Source organism: Leguminivora glycinivorella, chromosome 19 (assembly GCF_023078275.1).
Source record: "Leguminivora glycinivorella isolate SPB_JAAS2020 chromosome 19, LegGlyc_1.1, whole genome shotgun sequence".
NCBI classification, from domain to species: domain Eukaryota; kingdom Metazoa; phylum Arthropoda; class Insecta; order Lepidoptera; family Tortricidae; genus Leguminivora; species Leguminivora glycinivorella.
In genome coordinates, this window is record NC_062989.1 from 14,959,484 (window position 1) to 14,980,549 (window position 21,066).

The 21,066-nt window shown below is 40.2% G+C and overlaps 1 protein-coding gene across 1 annotated transcript; it reads right to left on the reverse strand.

Annotated features, from left to right (window-relative positions):
* Positions 1-22: 22 nt before the first annotated feature.
* LOC125236810 lies at positions 23-21,066 on the reverse strand. Its single transcript, XM_048143741.1, has 4 exons — positions 20,875-21,066; positions 20,122-20,313; positions 394-573; positions 23-265 (listed from the first exon to the last, which is right to left on the reverse strand). Exons 1-4 carry the CDS (start codon positions 20,905-20,907, stop codon positions 38-40), a joined length of 633 nt encoding a protein of 210 aa, XP_047999698.1. The 5' UTR covers positions 20,908-21,066; the 3' UTR covers positions 23-37.

The window sequence follows — 21,066 nt, forward strand, 5'->3', positions numbered from 1 at the left end:
TAAATAAATAAATAAATTTTTCTTACAAAAACGGTAATTAGTAACTCCCCCTCCTAACCGCGTCCCGCCACAGCTCGCACCTGGCCGCCACAGCTCTCGCACGCCGCCTCTTCAAGTCCCTCGCACGCGTCACGCGCTCGCCTCGAGCGGACGCCAGCGTCGCCAGCGCGGCGTATTGCGCGCGTCGGGCGGCGTCAGACAAGGCCAGCTCTTCGCGGAGGAGAGAGGTCTCCCAGGTGTTTAGGGCGCTGGCTATCGCTATACGCTGGAAAGGAAAAACTGAATTAGGGATAGCATGTGTTTGAGACAGTACTCACTGGGTCTCAAGAATGAGCGTGAACGATAAACGCCTTGGCACAAAGAAATGGCAGAAATATACCTATATTAACTCACCCTAGAAGAGTTTCGAAGCATCTCGTTCCTCTTCTTGTCCGCATGATCAGCTCTTCTCTTAGTCTCCTTAACTTCTATGAGTTTTCTCCATTCTTCTGCTGACTCTTGGCGTGACCTTCTTTCTGCGGCTAGACAGGCGCGAGCTTCTTCTTCTAGAACTTTGTTGACTAGATCTGATGCCTGTAGAAGGAAAAACATAAGTATAACTTACAATGCAAGCACTCTTTATTGCACATCTCAGGGAAACAATCTAAGTGACTTTACACAGTTAGTACCTACCTACCACAGATGTCATATATACCATAGATCAAGCAAACGTATCTACTTAGCGTGTCAAATGAACTCAGTGAAATCCACTGAGTTGTCCGTCTTTACTCGCAGCTTGCAGCTTTCGGGCGTCAATTTTTGTAAGTTGAAGTCAACCAAAACATAAAAAATGCCTCGTTACGTGATATTCAATTGCAACAACACAAAAAATATGAGCAATCAAGAGCCTGAGACATATTTAAAATTACAGGCAAGAATCAACTTCAGTACAAAATTTGACACGCTCGGCACCTATACAAATATATGAATTTGTTTCTTCTATCTAAATTAAGTTCTGTGCTACCTACCTAACTTACATTTTAACTACAATATCTCTATTGTTAGAAATATCTATTTAGTTAACCGAGTTAAGTTACCAGTGTGGTGGTTGGCTAACAATACCTCCACCTCTTTTCCTCCCGTGGATGTCGTAGAAGTCGACTGTGGGATGGATTCAATAGCGGCGTGCACAGAATTAGATTTAGACAGAAGAAACAAGTTCATCTATTTGTATGGCGGCCGAGCGTGTCAGATTTTGTACCTACTGAAGTTGTTACTTGCCTGTGATTTTAAATATGTCTCAGGCCCATGAGTATTTATAATTTTTGTGTCGTTGCAATTAAATGTTACGTAACGAGGCATTATTAATGTTTTTGTTGACTTCACCTTGTAAAAAATTGACGCCCTGAAGCTGCAAGCTGCGATTAAAGACGGGCAACTCAGTGGATATTACTGAGTCCATTTGACACGCTAAGTAGATACGTTTGCTTGATCTATGGTATATATGGCATTTGTGGCGGCGTGAGTTATTGATTAACAACCTGTCACTGCAATATTGTGATTTTCCAGTGACATAGATTCGTTTTCTTTCTACCCCTTACCTAATTGCTAAGAGTGCCACGGAACCCATAACAGTTTCATGTGCTCCTCCTACTCCTTTTGGGAAGACCGGCATGAGCGTGTGTAGGTATTGTATACTGTGTATGTGTGAACGAGGCCGCGCATGATGGCATGACGTTTATAGGATTTAAGTACCTATTTAAATTAGGTACATGTTAATAGGTGTTAATAGTTAATTAACACGTGTTAGTAAAGAAAATACTTCAAATAATTTGGTGTACCACTTTTATTGATACCTGGTTGTTGAATTATCTATTGACGATTTTATTTGGTATGCGGACGTCAGCGCCACAAACACCTACCATAATCAAGTGGTGGTATTCGTTTGTATACTTTAGTTATAGAGATAGAGTCCTTGACATCCACGATGTTACTTTTTAATAAAGTTCGTTACCACAGATCCTTACTATGTAAAAACGTAGTGACATCAGTGACAGCTCGATACATCATTCGCAAAGAGTACATACTCAAAATGGGTTACCCTCATCTGGCAGAATAATTTTACTCCGAAACACACTTCGCATAACATGTTTCGCAGAAACACTTTCGGTCGAATGGTCATTTTGCAGAAAACTTTGTTGGCATTATTACTACCACGCATAAGATACATTTGGCAGAATATTGTTTTTCAGAACATTACTTTGATCGACTTTGGTTTAGCATAATTGTATGTACCATAATAATCTTATAGCATAATATTACATTAGCAGAATTATTACTCGCTATCAGAAAAGAAAAACTGCCCCAGAGGCACCGTTAGGTACGACGACGAGCGAAGCGAGGAGGAGTGTTAGGTATCTTGCATCCTCAACACATCCAACTCGCTATCAAATAGCAAATTACAATTTTATGCCGCCTAAATATTATGCACAAATATTATCTGCAAATGTATTGTTCGACTAGAAGACTATTATGCTCATCAACACTATGACAACAGACGATTCGGTATTACAAAAATCTGCGAAATGATTTGTGCCAAAGCATATTCTGCGTAAGGTGTTTCTGCCAAACTTGACTTCTGCCAAGAGCTATTATACGAAACAAATATATGCGTAAAAAGTTTCTGCCAGATAATAGTGAACCCTCAAAATTTATCGAATTCGGTAAGTCTTTGTTGTACAGTAAAAAAAAAGGAGTGGACCCAATGTACTCCCCTGCGGTACACCGACGTTATTTACTCTCGTAAAATACTTAAAAACCTCAATCGCGTCAGCTGTGTTAATCGAAGATATTTCTACAGTTTAAATCATCTCAAAGCTATTCATTAACAACATATCTGATACCTAGAGCTCGCATTTAGCCAGGAGTGGCTCGTGACACACGAAATCGAAAGCGTGAGTCAGTTAAACAAAATTGTCGGTACTGGTAAGCTCTGGTTCATGTAACCTAAAATCTTGTTTGTCAGCGTCAAGGCAAGTAATGAGTAGATTTGCTTTTTTGGAATCCAAATATTGCAATTTGTTCAGATTTTAATACATTAAACTTACCTATTGAGAAACGACGACGCCGACGTGTTCGTGAAACGCCTTCTCAAAACTTTAAGAGATAACTGGAACTACAGATCCATAAGTTTTTAGGAAGATCTGGCGGTTTTCAGAGATCTTACTAACTATAAAAGTACCTATTCCACGGATTAATTGTAGAAAAGTTGAAATGCGGTTTTCTCTGCATATATAGAACCGATCGATGAATAGCAAACAAAACTTTACCTTCAATAGTTCAAAAATGTTTCCCCTTTATTGCTGACATGTGTGGTTTTGGTATTACGAGTATGCACACTAAAAAGTAATGATGTTGTATTTCAATATAAATGCAAGCAGACTTTCGATTTCAATATTAAGTCCGTCAGAATGTCAAGCTTACTATTAATTCTGCTATCGTGGCAAGCTGTATTGTCATACGGTCATCCCCAACATACTCTTGGGGTCCGCAAAGTCAAGACAGATGAAGACCCCGGTGAGCCCCTATTTTTGACCCCGTTAATCGAGAAAGGCGACATTCAGAAAGCCAGGCATCTAGCCAGAGTAAACCTCAACAACAGTTTACCAATCGAGAGCTACACGGGATTCTTCACCGTCAATAAGGCCTACGACTCCAACCAGTTCTTTTGGTACTTCCCCAGCATGTCCCCGGACAGAGACCAGGCGCCGGTCCTCGTGTGGCTCCAGGGCGGCCCGGGCGGATCTTCGCTGTTTGGCTTATTCTGCGAAAACGGCCCCATCGCAGAAGAAAATGGCCAATTTGTACCCAGACAATACCACTGGGCGTTAAACCACCACGTGATCTACATCGACAACCCCGTGGGCGTGGGGTTCAGCTTCACAAACGACACCAAAGGATACTGCACAGACGAGACGCAAGTCGGCGAACAACTCTACTCCACCATCACTCAGTTCTTCCAGCTGTTCCCGGAGCTGCAGAAGAACGATTTCTTCATCACTGGAGAATCTTACGCAGGAAAGTACGTCCCGGCTTTTGCTCACACGATTCACAAAAAGAACTCTGATGCAAAAACTAAAATTAATCTTAAAGGACTTATAATTGGAGGTGCTTATATAAATCCTGACAGTCAGGATAAATTCGGATTAGATTCAGGAGACAATCAAAATTCTATCAATTCAGGCAAATGTGATCCGACTCAAGAAGGTGGCGATACATATGTTCCAGTGTTAAATAAAAACGAAGTTCGTAAAGCTATCCATGTTGGAGCATTATCGTATGACGAGTTGAGTAGGACAGTGCATAAATATATGAGTGAAGATATTCCTCGCTCTATGGCTCCCTGGTTGTCGGAACTGCTAGATCACTATCCGGTGACTCTTTACGGCGGAGAAGACGATCAAATAGTATCTTACGCTGGGATTGTTGATTTTCTAAGAAATCACTTTAATTTCACGGGTGCAGATGAATACAAGACCGCGAAGAGGTACTCGTGGAAGGTGGATGGTGAGCTAGCGGGGTGTGTGAGGTGCGCGCGTCTTCTGAACGACCTTTTTGTGTTGAAAGCTACCCACTACGTGCCTGCCGACCAGCCGGAACGAGCGTGGGACATGATCACGAGACTCACACATGGAAAAGGTTTTGATAAGAAAGAAATCTGCCCAGTAGAGTAACCAAACATTTAGGTATTTACGAAAGAGCAACCATGTAATAAATAAATGAGTCCTGTAAGAACTAACCGTACTTATAATTCGTTCATATCTCCAAATTCATTTTCATTTAAACCTTACTCCAAACATTTCTAGATTTTATTATTGAATTAATAAATCTTTTTGATTAGAATTTAAGAATTCTTAGATATATTTGGGCCACTTTTTTCAAAGTTGTCCAGTTGACCCCACTTTTTTTGGAACATGGGTATTTTTTACGCGATTAATACCCAAAATCGTGAGCTCTTTCGATCCTGATAGGAAAAAAAAATGTCCCAAGATTTCCATAAATTTTTTCGAACCTTCTATTCCGTTACCGCCATACATAATGTATGAAAAAATGGTAACGGAATGGGAAAAAACCTTGGGACACTTTTTTCTCTTATTAGAATTGAAAGAGCTCGCGATTCTGAGTGGAAACTACATAAAAATTTCCTAATCCAAGAAAAAAGTGGGGTGGGCAACTTCGAAAAAAAATGGCCCATTTACTAGAATTTGAACATAAAATTCTATCTTTGTGATATTTTTTCGAGAGATACTTAGTTTATGTAAGTTGTTAAGTAATATTAGATCTTACTTTATATTGAGAACGTTGGACACGACGAACTGGTACCGCGTGAGCTTATCATCAGTGATCGGAACTATGGAAGCAAAGCGTTAACAAAGTGGATATTTTAGAGCACTTACAGCCATGAAAATATTAATATCCTTGTTATGTAGTAATGTATCTTGTATCTTTGTATTGTATCTTCTATATCTAGTAATGTATCTTGTATATTTGTATTGTATCTTATTAATGTATTGTATGTATTGTATCTTGGATTCAGGTATAGAATCAAAATTTAACACTGATCTGAAAATCATAATCTTGGTTTTATTTTAAATTTATGTCAACTCTAAGGTTTTGTTAAAGTTTTGCTTTGCTCCCATAGACCCCATAGTTCTGATCACTGCTTATCATCGATGTCTAACTACCGTTACCAACTTATTATCCTTCTACCTGGAAGCGTTTGTCTAACCTAAATTGTGTTGTTATTAATATTTTAAGCCTTAGGTATTCTTTTTGGGGTTAGTATTTTAATAGATATAAATAGTTAGCTACTAAATAAATCGTGCTACATGAGTTGGTGAGTGAACGTAACCTCATCGGCGAAACCAAATCTCACAGCTTTCGAAGGATCAGTTGGACTATCTAGGTACTTAGAATGCAAGAGGATCGTGCTGCCAAGAGCGTGTGATTTGTAAATTCTGCCGGTGACTGTCAGAAGGGTCGACCCAGGTACCACTGGATACACCTGCTGGAGTTTCTGCAGAGGTTTTAGAACAACAAGATTTAAGGTAATGGCGCCTATTAACGTGGTACTTAAGCAGATTTCAAAAGATACCAAAAAATTAAGGGTATCAAAGCTCATTAACGACCACAAATATTTTTTTTATGGAAGAGTATTTATTGAACTATTAGTTTTGAAGAGTTTTAGGATCATTTTAGTTTATTATATGTCATAAAATGATTATTGAAGCCAACATACCTAAATTTTCTATTACCGTGGTCATGAACAGGTTGCAGTTCTATTAACGCGAATTGAGATTTCATTACCGAGGGTATGAATGACAGTGTTTTTCTGCCATCGGTAAATAGAAACCCATCTCAAAATTCGGAGCTTAATACCGACGGTTGAATATACAAATTATGACAAATACATATACCTATACTATCCTCCTTTATGAATACCCACAGAAGACTCAGTTTCACCTAAGAAATCTGTACTTACGGTACACTAAATGTCATATTTTGATACAAGACTAATATGTCGCTCGGTAATAGATACTTCTATAGGAACCCATTACCGACCCAAACAAATATTGCATGGATCGGTAATAGATTCTTATATATTCTATTACCGAGGGTTATCTGATCGTACCATCGGTAATAGGCATAAATTGGAGTATTATAAAATCTAATTCCGACCCATAAAAACAAAGTCATACAGATGTATTTTCATTACAAATCAAAATAAAATATTGCAACCTTATATTTAAACCAAGCTTACATAACTGGTAAGTAAGCATCAGACTTTATGTCAATGTTTAAAAAATTGACAAATTAACGGTTTTCATAGAAACTACGAAATCAGTCATGAAGTTTTTGCTAAAAATTAAGGTTTTGTTGAATAATTTTCATACCGCGTAAATAGTTCTTTGGTAGCGTGAATAGATCAAGATTGAAACAACTGTAAGACATTATATAACTGATCACATATACTTAAAATAAAGCAAAAAGAACTAATATCACTACTTTAACTATTACCGTGGTATACCACAGTAATAGAATCTACTCACGAAATGGCGCCTTTCACCGCTGTCTTTTAATTTCCACTTTAAACACATTTCCAGGCTAAACAATACGTAAAAAGTACTCAGAAGTCATGTAGAAAACTATAAACAATAATTTGAAATGCATAACTTTCACCTGTTTGCCATAATTATTACGTAAACTACTAAATGAGATTGGAGTTCACTTAGGTTTAGCGTCACACGTCAGTATGACACAACCTCTTCTCGCGGCCCCGTGGCAAAAACTGTCAAATAGCGAGCGTCTTCTTTCATTCACACTCTCTATCGCCTATATGTGCGTTAGTCAACTAAACAGGCTTCCTTTGTGTGAGTAACTTTTTTTAAGAAATTGGTCGGTTTGCCTATAAAATGCGTATTTGCAAATGCGGCGGTAATGGACATCGATTTCGATACCCGCGTTGATAGCCGCCGTTACCTTATAATGATTTAGATGTTGGATGTTGCATACCCGCTCCAGTCGATACTCCAACTGATTGTAGATGCGAAAACGTACGAATAAGAAGCTATGTGGAGATCATAAAGATGGAATAAACAAATGTAACAGGATTTATTTATATGTTAACGTGGTTGTTAAATAAAATATTTTATTATTACATTTTCAGAATATATATCATAATTAAGCTAACTAAGACTAGGAACTGATGCTTGCTCTACTGGGCAGATTTCTTTCTTATCAAAGCCCTGTCCACGAGTGAGTCTCGTGATCATGTCCAATGCTCGTTCCGGCTGGTCGGCAGGCACGAAGTGCGTGGCTTTCAGCACAAACACGTCGTTCAGAAGACGCGCGCTCCTCACACACCCCGCTAGCTCACCATCCACCTTCCACGAGTACCTCTTCGCAGTTTTGTATTCATCTGCGCCCGTAAAATTAAAGTGATTTCTTAAAAAATCAACAATCCCAGCGTAGGGTACTGTGTGATCGTCTTCTCCGCCGTAAAGAGTCACCGGATAGTAGTCTAGCAGTTCCGACAGCCAGGGCGCCATAGACCGAGAAAAATCGTCACTCAAATATTCACCCGCTATCGAACTTATCTCGTCATATGTTAATGCTCCGACATGGATAGCTTTACGAACTTCGTTTTTATTTAACACCGGAACAAATGTATCGCCTTCAGACGGATTACATTTCCCTGATTTCATAGAATTTTGAATGTCTCCTGAATCGGATCTGATTTTATTCTGACTTTCAGGGTTTATGTAAGCACCTCCAATTATAAGCCCTTTAAGATTTATTTTAGTCTTCGCTTTTGAGTTTTTTTTGTGAATCGTGTGAGCAAAGGCCGGGACGTACTTTCCTGCGTAAGATTCTCCAGTGATGAAGAAATCGTTCTTCTGCAGCTCCGGGAATAGCTGGAAGAACTGAGTGATGCTGGAGTAGAGTTGTTCGCCGACTTGCGTCTCGTCTGTGCAGTATCCTTTAGTGTTGTTTGTGAAGCTGAACCCCGCGCCCACGGGGTTGTCGATGTAGATCACGTGGTGGTTTAAAGCCCAGTGGTATTGTCTGGGTACAAATTGGCCATTGTCTTCTGTGATGGGGCCGTTTTCGCAGAATAAGCCGAACAGCGAAGATCCGCCCGGGCCGCCCTGGAGCCACACGAGGACCGGCGCCTGGTCTCTGTCCGAGGACATGCTGGGGAAGTACCAGAAGAACTGGTTGGAGTCGTAGGCCTTATTGACGGTGAAGAATCCCGTGTAGCTCTCAATTGGTAAACTGCTGTCGTTGAGGTTTACTCTGGCTAGGTGCCTGGCTTTCTGGATATCGCCTTTTTCGATGAATGGGGTCAAAAATAAAGGCTCACCGGGATCTTCATCTGTCTTGACTTTGCGGACCCCAAGAGTATGTTGGGGATGGCCATATGACAACACAGCTTGCCACGATAGTAGGATGAACAGTAAGCTTGACATTCTGACTATAACACTCAATATTGAAATCGAAAGTCTGCTTGCATTTATATTGAAATACGACATCATTGAGTGTGCATACTTGTAATACCTAAACACACATGTCAGCAATAAACTGGCAAACTATTTCAGTTATTGTAGATAAAATACTAAAATACTCCCTTTACTTGCGTAAACTGATTATACTTTCAGTTGCGTCAATCGGATTATCGGGTGTTTAGTTAAAATGTACCTAATTCTCGTTACTTTTTGCAACTCACATTAATCAACACGATATTATTCTCCTGACTTTCAACCACTATTTAAGTATTGCGCATATAAGTGTGACGTGTGGTGGTGGACGCTGCAGTATATTGCAATCGGTCCTACACATTACCTCCATGCAAAGCATAAGGTCATCCGCGTACAAGTAGTAAGTAGACAGCAAATTTAAAACTTTAGGTATATCATCAACACAGAATCAGATTTAGATAGAAGAACCAAGGACCAAGTTCATCTATTTATATGGCAGCCGAGAGTGTCAGATTTTGTACTAGAGTTACTTGCCTGTGATTTTAAATATGTCTCGGGCCCTTGAGTGTTCATAATTTCCGTGTTATTGCCATTAAATATTTGGCACGAGCATTTTTTATGATTTTGTTGACTTCAATTCTTACAAAAATTTACGCCCGAAAGCTGCAAGCTGCGATTAAAGACGGAGAACTCAGTGGATTTTACTGAGTTCATTTGACACGCTAAGTAGGTACGTTTGCTTGATCTAGGGTATATATGATATATGTGATCATCAATCATTATCACTATCAGCAATAGAGTCGGCCCTAGTGTACCACCTTGGCTCACTCCTCATTGCGTATTGTCATAGAATAAATAATAGTACAAGTACAGAAGGCACACTGCTTTGAAGTTCACGAAATGCCGCCTTTTTAAATGCCTACAATTTTTTTACAAAGAAACCAGCCGCACGTGAGCAGCGTCGGATGATAGGGTTGCCTATGGATTAAAACGAATTAATTACTTAGATAAAATTTTATACTATTATAGTTAAGTCTTGGGTACTTTCTAGGTATATATACAGTATTATGGTTTAAGTTCGAACATCACAAGCCTTATTGAACTTTTCCGTGGGACTTAATCAATAGTAGATCTGTGTAAGAATGTCCTATGGTAAATATTTTATTCATGATGTCTAAGCAATTTAACTTAGCATTGTTAGCCATTCTACACGCGGACATCGCATATGAACCTTAAAAAAAACTTGCGACGTAAAATAACAATAGAAAGTGCGAACGTGCTTTCCGTGAGAACGCGCGCCACCCCTGATTAGGCCGCGAACTCGCGGCCGCCGGCATGTACTTGTAGCACGGCGATAGAATCGCGGAGTGAGCCGCCCCTGGTATTGTATGGGTTCCAGTAGTATCGTGCAAGTTTGGCATACTGACTGTATACTGGCACCTCTTCGCTGACTTGGTTTCTGCGCCCAAAAAATTAAAGTGATTTTTAGTAAACCTAACAACAAAATTAAAATTTTACTACTTATTTACTTATTTTATTACTTAGTTTAGTTAAAGCTTGACTAGAAATATATGACTAAATATTGTCAAGAGACGCTATGGGGTGACAGTTCAGTATAGTATGAAGAAAATAGTTCTCATGAAATTCCGCAACATGGCGTGTAGTCATATATTTCTGGTCAGGCTGTCCTGGGAAAGTGTGTGTGTCAGTTTGTTTGTCCGACTTTCACGGCAAAACGGAGCGATGAATTGACGCGATTTTTTAAGTGGAGATAGTTGAAGGGATGGAGAGTGATATAGGCTACTTTTTGTCTCTTTCTGACGTAAGCGAAGCCGCGGGAAAAAGCTAGTTACCTATATTTTTAATAAACACCCTGTATACGGTGACACGATTGAAAGTTTATCCATTTACGCAATTAAGTTTTATCCTTAATAACTAAAATATTTAGCCGGTTTTTTGCGAATTAAGTATTTAGTTATTACAAGTATGACGTTGTTTTTCAATATAAAATGCAAGCAGACTTTCGATTTCAATATATAGTTTTATATCTGCTACTATCGTGGCAAGATGTATTGTCATACGGTCATCCCCAACATACTCTTGGGATCCGCAAAGTCAAGATAGATGAAGACCCCGGTGAGCCTCTATTTTTGACCCCATTCATAGAAGAAGACGACACCCATAAACCCAGGCATCTAGCCAGAGTAAACCTCAACAACGGTTTACCAATCGAGAGCTACACGGGATTCTTCACCGTCAATAAGGTCTACGACTCCAACCAGTTCTTCTGGTACTTCCCCAGCATGTCCCCGGACAGAGATCAGGCGCCGGTCCTCGTGTGGCTCCAGGGCGGCCCGGGTTGATCTTCGCTGTTCGGCTTATTCTGCGAAAACGGCCCCATCGCAGAAGAAAATGGCCAATTTGTACCCAGACAATACCACTGGGCGTTAAACCACCACGTGATCTACATCGACAACCCCGTGAGCGTGGGGTTCAGCTTCACAAACGACACTAAAGGATACTGCACAGACGAGACGCAAGTCGGCGAACAACTCTACTCCACCATCACCCAGTTCTTCCAGCTGTTCCCGGAGCTGCAGAAGAACGATTTCTTCATCACTGGAGAATCTTACGCAGGAAAGTACGTCCCGGCTTTTGCTCACATGATTCACAAAAAGAACTCTGATGCAAAAACTAAAATAAATCTTAAAGGACATAATTGGAGGTGCTTATATAAATCCTGATAGTCAGGATAAATTCAGATTAGATTCAGGAGACAATCAAAATTCTATCAATTCAGGCAAATGTGATCCGACTCAAGAAGGTGGCGATACATATGTTCCAGTGTTAAATAAGAACGAAGTTCGTAAAGCTATCCATGTTGGAGCATTATCGTATGACGAGTTGAGTAGGACAGTGCATAAATATATGAGTGAAGATATTCCTCGCTCTATGGCTCCCTGGTTATCGGAACTGCTAGATCAATATCCGGTGACTCTTTACGGCGGAGAAGATCAGAAGACGATCAAATAGTATCTTACGCCGGGATTGTTGATTTTCTAAGAAATCATTTCAATTTCACGGGTGCAGATGAATACAAGACCGCGAAGAGGTACTCGTGGAAGGTGGATGGTGAGCTAGCGGGGTATGTGAGGAGCGCGCGTCTTCTGAACGACCTTTTTGTGTTGAAAGCTACCCACTACGTGCCTGCCGACCAGCCAGAACGAGCGTGGGACATGATCACGAGACTCACACATGGAAAAGGTTTTGATAAGAAAGAAATCTGCCCAGAAGAGTAACCAAACATTTAGGTATTTACGAAAGAACAACCATCTAATAAATAATGAGTCCTGTAAGATCTAACCGTACTTATAATTCGTTCATATCTCCAAATTGATTTTCATTTAAACCTTACTCCAAACATTTCTAGAATTTATTATTGAATTAATGAATCTTACTGACTAGAATTTACGAATTCTTAGATATATTTACTAGAATTTGGACATAAAATGCTGTCTTTGTGATCTTACTTTATATCGAGAAAGTTGGACACGACAAACTGGTACCGTAAGCTTATCATCAGTGATCGGAACTATGGGAGCAAAACTTTAACAAAGCTTGCTAAGTGGACATTTTAGAGTACTTACAGCCATCAAAATATTAACATCATTGTTATGTAGTAATGTATTAGAAATCTTGGATTCACGTAGAGAATCAAATTTAACGCTGATCTGAAAATCATAATCTTGGTTTTATTTCAAATTTATGTCAGCTCTAAGGTTTTGTTAAAGTTATGCTCCCATAGTTCCGATCATCGAAGTCTACTACTACCGTTACCAACTCATTATCCTTTTTTTACCTGCACGGGAAGCATTGTCGCGCGATAGACGATAAAATAGCAGGCCGTCCCTATCGCACTATTTGTAAGTCTTCCCGTGCTGGAAGCGTTCGTCTAACCTAAATTGTAAGGTCCGACCGAGATCTCGGTCTCGGTCTCGGTCTAGGTCTCGGTCTCGGCATTCTCGGCCGAAAATCGGGCCGAGATCTCGGTCTCGGTTCTCGGCCAAAATGGGCCGAGATTCTCGGCGAAACCGAGACTGTGATTTTGAATTTATTGCGCACTCGCGTCCGGTTTTTAGCTTTCCGTTGGTTACATCGCCCGTTTGGTATCCCGATTTTAGTGATTTTGGTAGGGTTTTTATCGATATTTTATGCCAAAAACAAACAAATACCTAGTATAATTCATAAAAGAGTGTAAAATATTTACGACAACTTGATGTGTGTGGAAGACAACTAGACGACGACGACGCGAAAAATCAAGTCAGTAAGGAAGAACAATACCTACCTACCTATATGATAGAAATGGCGAATTATGGACGAATATCGGACGAAATTCTGAGCTTTGTGGATGCCGTTTTGAGTTTTTTTTAATAAGTATGGGTTTTCCATAATCATGTTTTTGATATACATAAGTTACATAACATTTTGGAAACAATCGCTATGAAAAAAAAAGTAGTTTGTCTTCCTTAACTTTGAATCATGTGCCTAAAAATACGTCAAAATCAAAGTAAACCTTAGTAAATAAAAAAACCGGCCAAGAGCGTGTCGGGCCACGCTCAGTGTAGGGTTCCGTAGTTTTCCGTATTTTTCTCAAAAACTACGGAACCTATCAAGTTCAAAACAATTTTCCTGTAAAGTCTTTATAAAGTTCTACTTTTGTGATTTTTTTCATAATTTTTAAACATATGGTTCAAAAGTTAGAGGGGGGGGGACGCACTTTTTTTTCCTTTAGGAGCGATTATTTCCGAAAATATTAATATTATCAAAAAACGATCTTAGTAAACCCTTATTCATTTTTAAATACCTATCCAACAATATATCACACGTTGAGGTTGGAATGAAAAAAAATATCAGCCCCCACTTTACATGTAGGGGGGGTACCCTAATAAAACATTTTTTTCCATTTTTTATTTTTGCACTTTGTTGGCGTGATTGATATACATATTGGTACCAAATTTCAGCTTTATAGTGCTAACGGTTACTGAGATTATCCGCGGACGGACGGACGGACAGACAGACATGGCGAAACTATAAGGGTTCCTAGTTGACTACGGAACCCTAAAAAAGAAACCTGGAGAACTACCCCTAAAAAACACCTTTCGTCAACCCGTTTTATGAATTCTTGCAAAAAGTCACAAAAAATCAGGGTATTAAACGCGCGTGTAAAACCTCTGAAACTGCATGCCTCTAAGGCTATAGCGACTGCTGCGATCAGGCGAACCGTATACTCGTACTAGTTTGTCACTGACGTAGTCTATTTTGCTACGGTAGATAGGTAAGGGGTTCGGTAGGTTTGGGTAGTTACGGAACTAAACACTAAGCAGGGCCCGACATGCTCTTGGTTTCCTGATTAACAAGCGAATTTCGATTATGAAAACATTTTTTTGTAAAAATTGCATGTTTTTCACTGTTTTACAAATTCTCGGTCTCGGTCTCGGCCGAGAATCAAATTGAATCTCGGTCTCGGTCTCGTTCTCGGCCGAGACAAAAGTATCGTTCTCGGTCGGACCTTACTAAATTGTGTTAACATTAAATAAATGTCATATACAAAGAAAAAGGGTCACTTTTTCTTTGTATATGACATTTATTTAATGTTTATAGTATAATAGTAGTGTTACTACTTAAAAATACAAATTAAAATATTTTCAAATGAGAATAATTTAATTTGTTCTAAGATTCTAAATTGATGTGTTGTTGTTAATATTTTAATCCTTAGGTATTCTTTTTGGTATTAGTATTTTAATAAATTTAAATAGTTAGCTACTAAATAAATCGTGCTACATGAGTTGGTGAGTGAACGTAACCTCATCGGCGAAACCAAATCTCACAGCTTTCGAAGGATCAGTTGGACTATCTAGGTACTTAGAATGCAAGAGGATCGTGCTGCCAAGAGCGTGTGATTTGTAAATTCTGCCGGTGACTGTCAGAAGGGTCGACCCAGGTACTACTGGATACACCTGCTGGAGTTTCTGCAGAGGTTTTAGAACAAGAAGATTTATAATGATTTAGATGTTGGATGTTGCATACCCGCTCCAGTCGATACTCCAACTGATTGTAGATGCGAAAACGTACGAATAAGAAGCTATGTGGAGATAATAAAGATGGAATAAACAAATGTAACAGGATTTATTTATATGTTAACGTGGTTGTTAAATAGAATATTTTATTATTACATTTTCAGAATATATATCATAATTAAGCTAACTAAGACTAGGAACTGATGCTTGCTCTACTGGGCAGATTTCTTTCTTATCAAAGCCCTGTCCACGAGTGAGTCTCGTGATCATGTCCAATGCTCGTTCCGGCTGGTTGGCAGGCACGAAGTGCGTGGCTTTCAGCACAAAAATGTCATTCAGAAGACGCGCGCTCCTCACACACCCCGCTAGCTCACCATCCACCTTCCACGAATACCTCTTCGCGGTCTTGTATTCATCTGTGCCCGTAAAATTAAAGTGATTTCTTAAAAAATCAACTATTCCAGCGTAGGGCACTATATCATCGTTTTCACCGCCGTAAAGAGTCACCGGATAGTAGTCTAGCAGTTCCGACAGCCAGGGCGCCATAGACCCAAGAATATCGTTACTCAAATATTCATTCGCTATCGAACTTATCTCGTCATATGTTAATGCTCCGACATGGATAGCTTTACGAACTTCGTTTTTATTTAACACCGTAACATATGTATCCTCTTGAGATGAACAACATTTCCCTGATTTCATAGAATTTTGAATGTCTCCTGAATTTATGTAATTAATCTGACTGTCGGGATTTATAAAAGCACCGCCTATTATAAGCCCTTTAAGATTTATTTTAGTGTTCGCATTGGGGTTATTTTTGTGAATGGTGTGAGCAAAAGCCGGGACGTACTTTCCTGCGTAAGATTCTCCAGTGATGAAGAAATCGTTCTTCTGCAGCTCCGGGAACAGCTGGAAGAACTGAGTGATGCTGGAGTAGAGTTGTTCGCCGACTTGCGTCTCGTCTGTGCAGTATCCTTTAGCGTCGTTTGTGAAGCTGAACCCCGCGCCCACGGGGTTGTCGATGTAGATCACGTGGTGGTTTAAAGCCCAGTGGTATTGTCTGGGTACAAATTGACCATTTTCTACTGTGATGGGACCGTTTTCGAGGAATAAGCCGAACAGTGAAGATCCGCCCGGGCCACCCTGGAGCCACACGAGGACCGGCGCCTGGTCTCTGTCTGGGGACATGCTGGGGAAGTACCAAAAGAACTGGTTAGAGTCGTAGGCCTTATCGACGGTGAAGAATCCAGTGTAGCTCTCGATTGGTAAACTGCTGTCGTTGAGGTTTACTCTGGCTAGGTGCCTGGCTTTCTGGATATCGCCTTTCTCGATGAATGGGGTCAAAAATAAAGGCTCACCGGGATCTTCATCTGTCTTGACTTTGCGGACCCCAAGAGTATGTTGGGGATGGCCATATGACAACACAGCTTGCCACGATAGTAGGATGAACAGTAAGCTTGACATTCTGACTATAACACTCAATATTGAAATCGAAAGTCTGCTTGCATTTATATTTAAAAACGACATCATTGAGTGTGCATACTTGTAATACCTAAACACACATGTCAGCAATAAACTGGCAAACTATTTCAGTTATTGTAGATAAAATACTAAAATACTCCCTATACTTGCGTAAACTGATTATACTTTCAGTTGCGTCAATCGGATTATCGGGTGTTTAGTTAAAATGTACCTAATTCTCGTTACTTTTTGCAACTCACATTAATCAACAGAATATCATTCTCCTGACTTTCAACCATTATTTATACATAGAATTACTTGCGCATATAAGTGTGACTGGTCACGCTGCAGTATATTGCAATCGGTCCCACACCTTACCTCCATGCAAAGCTTAAAGTCATCCGCGTACAAGTAGTACACAGCAAAATTTAAAACTTTAGGTAGATCATCAACACAGAATCAGATTTAGATAGAAGAAACAAATTCATCTATTTACATGGTGGCCGTGAGTGTCAGATTTTGTACTGAAGTTCCCTTGAGTGTTCATAATTTCTGTGTTATTGCCATTAAATATCACGTAACGAGGCATTTTATTTATGATTTTGTTGACTTAAATTCTTACAAGAATTTACGCCCGAAAGCTGCAAGCTGCGATTAAAGACGGAGAACTCAGTGGATTTTACTGAGTTCATTTGACACGCTAAGTAGGTACGTTTGCTTGATCTAGGGTATATATGATATATGTGATCATCAATCATTATCACTATCAGCAATAGAGTCGGCCCTAGTGTACCACCTTGGCTCACTCCTCATTGCGTATTGTATGGCTTCCACTAGTACCGTGCAAATTTGGCATACTGACTGGTACCTCTTCGCTGACTTGGTTTCATCTGCGCCCAAAAAATTAAAGTGATTTTTAGTAACCTAACCACAAAATAAAATTTTTGAAAAAACCCCCGACCGCGAGATAGTGGATCGATTTTCATGAAACATGGCTAAAAACACTCCCGACTAACTCAGCTTTCAAACAAGAAAAACTTAATCGAAATCGGTTCATCCGTTCGGGAGCTACGATGCCACAGACAGACACACACAGACAGACAGACAGACATGTCAAAATTTTAACAAACACCCGTCGTTTTTGCGTCGGGGGTTAAAAATAGTTCTCATGAAATTCCGCAACATGGCGCGTAGTCATATATATCTGGTCAGCCTTTAGCCCATATGTGCTAACTTGTGTTACTTTTTTGCGGAGGTAATTTAAAAAAAACACCCTGTATACGTTGACACGACTGAAAGTTTATCCATTTACGCAAGTAAGTTTTATCCTTAATAACTAAAATATTTAGCCAGTTTGTTGCTGACATGTGTATTTAGTATGACGTTGTTTTTCAATATAAATGCAAGCAGACTTTCGATTTCAATATTAGTCCGTCAGAATGTCAAGCTTACTATTAATTTTACTATCGTGGCATATTGTCATACGGCCATCCCCAACATACTTTTGGGGTCCGCAAAGTCGAAACAGGTGCTGACCCCGGTGAGCCTTTATTTTTGACCCCATTCATAGAAAAAGGCGACATCCAGAATGCCAGGCATCTAGCCAAAGTAAGCCTCAACGGCAGTTTACCAGTCGAGAGCTACACGGGATTCTTCACCGTCAATAAGGCCTACGACTCCAACCAGTTTTTCTGGTACTTCCCCAGCATGTCCCCGGATAGAGATCAGGCGCCGGTCCTCGTGTGGCTCCAGGGTGGTCCGGGAGTATCTTCGCTGTTCGGCTTATTCTGCGAAAACAGCCCCATCACAGTAGAAAACGACCAATTAGCATCAAGGCAATACCACTGGGCTTTAAACCACCACGTGATCTACATCGACAACCCCGTGGGCGCAGGATTCAGCTTCACAAACGTCACTAAAGGATACTGCACTGACGAGACGCAAGTCGGCGAACAACTCTACTCTACCATCACTCAGTTCTTCCAACTCTTCCCGGAGCTGCAGAAAAACGACTTCTTCATCACTGGAGAATCTTACGGCGGGAAGTACGTCCCGGCTTTTGCTCACACGATTCACAAAAAGAACTCAAAAGCGAAGACTAAAATAAATCTTAAAGGGCTTATAATTGGAGGTGCTTACATAAACCCTGAAAGTCAGAATAAATTCAGATCCGATTCAGGAGACTATCAATTTTCTATGAAGTCGGGAAAATGTGATCCGGCTCAAGAAGGTGACGATACTTTTGTTCCGGTGTTAAATAAAATTGAAGTTCGAAAAGCTATCCATGTCGGAGCATTACCATATACAGAGTTAAACTGGACAGTGCATGGATATTTGGGGGAAGATATGAATAGGTCCATGGCGCCCTGGTTGTCGGAACTTCTAGACCACTATCCAGTGACTCTTTACGGTGGAGAAAACGATCATATAGTGGAATACGATGGAATAGTTGATTTTTTAAGAAATCACTTTAATTTTACGGGGGCAGATGAATACAAGACCGCGAAGAGGTACTCTTGGAAGGTGGACGGTGAGCTAGCGGGGTGTGTGAGGAGCGCGCGTCTTCTGAACGACATTTTTGTGTTGAGAGCTACTCACTATGTGCCTGCAGATCAGCCCAAACGTGCCTGGGATATGATCACAAGACTCACTCATGGAAAGGGTTTTGATAAAAAGGAAATCTGCCCGGTATAGTCATCATAGCTTTCACGATATCTGAATTTGTGATAACGAATCATTGATTTAGGTTGAACCAACTACCTTTCTTTATGAATAAATTAATCTTATTAGATCAATGTCATTCCTTCCTTATCCATTGTTCCAAATTAACAACAATTTGTGTTTCCGTATAGGTATTGGTGTTACAATAGAACCTTCGTCTTATATTATATTGTCTTCGTTTTGTTAGATAAGAAATCCAAATTCAAAACCCGTCTTTTAAAACACCTTTATAAGAATATTACTTCCACCGGATGGTGTTCATCAGCTTATCCTTCAGCATATGCTGTTCCGGGTTCTTTAGTAGGTATCCGGCGGTGCTCGAGCCAGAGTTGCTAGTTCTATCGAACCTCTTAACCATTTATTTTTTATTTTTTATTTTTTTATAATAATAATGACGACCGGATGGGTCAAGATTTTCAGTATCACTAACAGTAGCTTTTTATCGAATGATTTAAGACTCTTTGTTTTCTTGTTGTTGTGTGTTATTGTGTTAATCTTGATATGATGTGATGTAGCTTCTTCATTCAGATAGATGATAAGATAAAGAACCAGGATATTTTGATTGAATTATTTTGAAGGCTTCTCAAAGTAATTAGAGACTGGGTTCCGCGTAACACCATAAACGTCCTGGGGTTTGGGTGGACCAATAAGGAGATGGCGGAACGACCGTGATGCATATACTCGTATTCTACCCAAAATTATGAAATAACGCCGACGACAGGATCGAGTGTAATAAAGCGAGGGAAGGCTTTTGCCTAAACACTAGAATAGGCTAAAATAAGGGATATTCTTCGAAGCAGCTGCCAATACACAGCTGGAAGAATCCCTTAGTCACAAAAGCTTACCTTTCTATCTTCCCTCGAAGCCAACAGCTCCTCAGCCTTCCTCTCCTTCCATCGGATGGTGTTCATCAGCTTGTCCTTCTGCATATGCTGTTCCAGGTTCTTTAGCATCCGGCGGTGCTCGTGGTAGAGCCGCTCGTCTTCGCGCTTGCGGTTGATGAAACGCTTGTACTGCAGGGAGGTTTGGGCTTCCATCTGGAAAGGGCAGATTTGTTTAAGGAATCCCTTGAAAGCGCTCGGTGCAGTCAATTTCGGTTGAATATAAAGAAATGTTCCGAGATAGCTTTACTTATAACTATACCCGATATTTTTAGTCCATTCAGTACCTATTATTAGATAGCTACATGATAGGAACCACAATTACCAGAGGCCGAAGTAAGCAAGATGAGATGGCGGAAAGACCTGGATTCATTTTGTGGCGGCTGGCGGGAGCATGCATAGAGCCATGACGAGTGAAGGAAAACAGGGGAGGCCTATTGCCCTGAGGTTTTTGCAGAGGGAAACACTAAATATAGGATGTTTAAAATAATCTGAAGGCATCAACGACATGACAGTCAAATGAGTCATTTGAATTTTTGACGAAGCATGTGGTGGATTATTAGTGATGTAGTTTGGACGAAGTTTGTTGCGGATGCTATTTTGTACCTACGCGTTTGACGAAGCCTGCGCTGTGGATTTGGATGATGGTTTGTATGTTTTGGTAACTTATAATGCTTAGTTAAATAAACATCAAGAAATGAGTCAAATAGTTCATACCATCTCCCGTCCCTCTTTCTCCTGTAGCCACATCTTACGGAACTGATCAGCCAGTCTCTCTCTATCATCTTCATCTTTCCTCTTTTTAGCGAGAGCGGCTAGGAGACGCCATTCCCTTTCAGGAACGGAACCTATGTCGGTGCTAGTATCGTAATCGAGGCCGAGGATTTCTGATATCTTAGTTCGGCCTGA